The following is a 3,724-nucleotide window of genomic DNA, read 5'->3' on the forward strand; positions in this document are numbered from 1 at the left end:
TCACCCGAAGATTCCCCTGGCCTGGAAAGTGACCCTTGCCCAGTGATGACCCTCACCAAAAGATGCCTTTGGCCCAGAATGATCCTTTCCTAGATGTCCTCACCCAAAGATGTCCCTGCCCGGAAGTGACTCCCACCCAGAGATGACTCTCACTCAATGATACCCCTGGCCCAGAGTGACCCTTGCCCAGATGTCCCCACCTAGCGATGACCATTGCCTGAAGATGCCTTTTGTGCCCAGATGCCCTCGCCCACAGATTACCTTGGCCTGAAAGATGACTCCGGCCGGAAGATGACTCTTTCCTGAAGATGACCCCAGCCTGGAGATGGCCTCACCCACAGATGCCTGTGGCTTGGAGATGACCCTCGCCTGATGCTGCCCTGCACCGGAGATGTCCCTGCCAGGTCATGGCTCTTGCCTGCTCATGTCTGTGCCTGCTGATGCCCCAATGTGATGTTCCCGGCCAGATTATGCCCTTGGCAGGCCTACAGTTAGCCCCAAGAGGGGTGATGAAAACTGCCTGGCTGACTTGCCCAAGGAGATGAGCATCCTCTGGTCTTGGCTTTCTGGGGGCCACACAAATGCTGCCTGTGTTGGTCATGGCCTCTGAGGATGGAGATGGAAATAAGGAGGCCCCAGGAGCCCCTGGGGTCCTCCAGAGAGGCAGCCTAAAGAGGCCTTTCTCTCCCCATCAGGGGTTCTGGCTAAGGAGGGAAGGGAACTGGGAAGGAATGACAGGGGATAGGGTGGCTAGCAGGGGTGGAGTGGGAAGGATTGGGTTGGGGCTCCCTGGGCTGACGGCATCTGGTGTTAGACGATCATGATCTTAATGTCGTCATGTTCATCAGCCCAGTAGAAGAAGGGGATGCAGGGGTTGGTGCCCAAGCCTGGGCGCTCCTGGGAGTGCTGGATCTCCTGCAGTAGCTTCCTGACCTGCTGCACAGGAGGGTTCTGGGAGGATGAACCCTCCCCAGCCTCTCCTCGCACAGGCTCCATGGTGTCAGCGAGGCTCACCTTGCCAAGATCTTTGAAAGAGAGAGGACTCTGAGCGAGCTGCCAGTGTCTCTGCTCCTGCCAGCCCTCCCTGTCCCCAGGGCGCTCTCCTCACCAGCCTGCGGGTCAGCAGCATCCTGGAGGGCTGGGGACCCAGGAGGGGATGGTCAGCGCAGTCTGTGGCGGCAGCCAGGACTCTGCCCTGCCACTCGCTGCGCTCGCCCACAAGCTGCAGCACCAGTTCCTGCAGCTGCAGGAGTTTGATCTGGAAGGAGAGGTGCTCAGCGCCCCTGCCCTCGTCCTCACCCCCTGCCCCAAGAGGCAGCAGGGCCCAGGGCCCCTACCTTCATGTCCTCCTTGTCCTGGGCCAGCTGGCTGATGTACTCCTCCTTCTCCCGGTGCCGCTCCTTCAGCACTGCCCTCTGATGTTGGTAGAGGGCAATGTACTCTCCTGCAAAGAGACGGGACCGCGGGGTAGCGCTCAGAGGTGGGGCTCACCCAACCCCCATGCAGCTCCTCCCCCTGCAAGGGCCCTCGGCTCCTGGCTCACCGATGGTGTCCGTCTCTCCAGAGAGCTGGATGCAGCGATGTTCTAGCTCCTCTACCTGCTCTCACAGCTCCGATTTCTCCCCCATCACCTGCAGAAAGCGGTGCTGGAGCCGCAACGATGGGGTCAGGGCTTGGCGGTCACTGGCCCCACCCCCCACCCTTCCTGGCCCATGGCAGGAGAGAACCCCTCCCCTGCAGCTTCTCCATGGCCCCCTGGAGGGCCTGGTGGGTCTCCCCAGACACAGAGTCACCCCCAGTCCCAGCGGCTGATGTCTTCTCTGGCTCCCCCTGCGATGGCACGGCAAGGAGAGCCAGGTGCCGGCAGTGAGCCTTCTGCTCCCTCAGCTCCCTGCGGAGCCGGGTCCGCTCTTCCTCAGCTCGGGAAAGAGCCAACGTTAAAAAAATGTCACCTAAGAGCAAGAGGTGAATGAGTTTGTGCATGCAGGTGCACCTGCTGTTCCTAGGTGGAATGGTATCTGGCCACTGGCTCCCAGGTTAGGTGTGAGGTCAAGGGAAATCAAAGTGTGGGGGGGTGTGTGTGTGAAGATATAAGGAGGGATCACAGAGGGAGGCAGGGAAAGGTGGGATGGAGAGGGCACAGGGCACAGCCTGGCTTACCATGGCCTCTCGGCTCTCCAGGTCTTCCGGGACGGGCACTTTGGCCTGGGGAATTTCCTCCTCCCCATCTCCTCCTGAGGGACAGCCAGAGGGGACCCTGATGATCCAGTGAGTGAAGGAGAAAAGCTCAGGGCTCCCCTCAGTGCCCACCCTCCCTGGGAGACCCAGGGCAGCCACTGCCCAGAGGAGAGGGCTCAGCCGTCCTTAGAGTCTCTCTGAACTCAATGCTGTGCTGCCAAGACCCCCTCCTCCCTCCACAGGCTGTGTCCTCTCCCCATGGGAGCCTCACTCACCCTCTCCAGGGAGGGCCAAGAGCTTCAGCTGAGCTTGCAGCTGCTGATTTTGCTGGCTGGCAGCTTCCAGGCACTCCTAAGGGGCCAGGAAGAGTGAGAAGGCACAAAGGTGGCAAGGTCCTCCCACTCAGGGGCCCCACCCCACACTCACCAGCCCCTCACCTGGGTCTCCTGCAGCTCTTGGCGAGCCACCTGGACCGCCACCTTGCCCTACACCCCCTCATGCTGCAGCCAGTGCATGAGCTGCATCTGCAGTAGAATCTGCTTGTGCAGCCCTTCCTTCTCTGAGCTCAGCTGTTGGTAGGAGGCCACGTACTGGTGCAGGTGGACCAGGTACTTGTCGCGCTATTGGTGCAGACCCTGAGCCTCCTGGCTCTTCAGCTACATCTGCGGGAAGACCCAAGGTTGGTGGGGGGAACATGAGGGCAGATGGTGGCTTGCTAACCGATTCCATTGGTTGCAGGGGGTGGCACAGCCCGTGTCTCCTGCACCCAGCCTCACACCTCATCCCCTTCTTTCCCATCACTTTAACTTGAGGCCACATGCTACAGGGAAGGCATCATCTTTAGGGTCCACTTGTGCCTAATACTTTACATGCACAATCTCAGCTAATCCTCAACACCTGTATGGGGAAAAATGCTAAGTTCCTTTGTTAGGAATCTGAGGCTTAGCAAAGGGTAGCCCTTGTGTAGTGACCAGTGGAGCTGGGTGACACGCCTCTCCCTGGGACAATGATGTCCAGACCTGGGAGGAGCCTAGGGCTACCAGCTCTAAGAGTCGCAGGACAGTCGACATGGAGGTCACCTGTCACTCCAGACTGGAGTGGCCTCCCTCCTGGGCCTAGCACTGCCCTCCCCAGAGACTTGTCCCCATGGCCCAGTCCTTCACAGTCGGGCTGAGCATCACCATTTCCTTCAGCTCCCCCAGCTTCTCCTGCAGCTGGCCGAGTTCCCTGGCCAGCTCATTCTTGACGTGCTGCTCTGCCTGCAGCAAGCTGGTGAGCTCCATGTTGTCATTGCTCTGCACATACAGAAGCAAACATCCAGATCCCAGCACCAGGTGCCCACCTCCCACAGTGCCAGGAGGGCTGGAAACTCAGCCCCTCTCCTCCGACAGACATTTGAGCAGGGTCCTGGCTCACAGGGTGCCTGCCTAGGCTACACCGTCCCATTTGATAGGGAGGGAAGTGAAGGCCCAGAGGGAAGTGTTTTGTACCAGAGACCTTGCCCAGGGTGGCCGAATGCACCAGTCTCACAAAGCTATCCTGCAGC

The 3,724-nt window shown here is 59.8% G+C and overlaps 1 protein-coding gene across 1 annotated transcript in view; it reads right to left on the bottom strand.

The window, feature by feature from the left end:
* Positions 1-810: 810 nt before the first annotated feature.
* The window catches only part of LOC127487836 (golgin subfamily A member 2-like), a 4,861-nt gene continuing 1,947 nt past the window's right edge, over positions 811-3,724 (bottom strand). Inside the window, 7 exon segments of the mRNA XM_070074949.1 lie at positions 811-1,025; positions 1,338-1,444; positions 1,609-1,646; positions 2,161-2,220; positions 2,419-2,529; positions 3,360-3,473; positions 3,676-3,724. The exon segment at positions 3,676-3,724 is cut by the window's right edge and continues 286 nt beyond it. Coding sequence (XP_069931050.1) covers positions 811-1,025; positions 1,338-1,444; positions 1,609-1,646; positions 2,161-2,220; positions 2,419-2,529; positions 3,360-3,473; positions 3,676-3,724 — 694 coding nt within the window.

This window comes from Oryctolagus cuniculus, chromosome 5 (genome assembly GCF_964237555.1).
Source record: "Oryctolagus cuniculus chromosome 5, mOryCun1.1, whole genome shotgun sequence".
NCBI classification, from domain to species: domain Eukaryota; kingdom Metazoa; phylum Chordata; class Mammalia; order Lagomorpha; family Leporidae; genus Oryctolagus; species Oryctolagus cuniculus.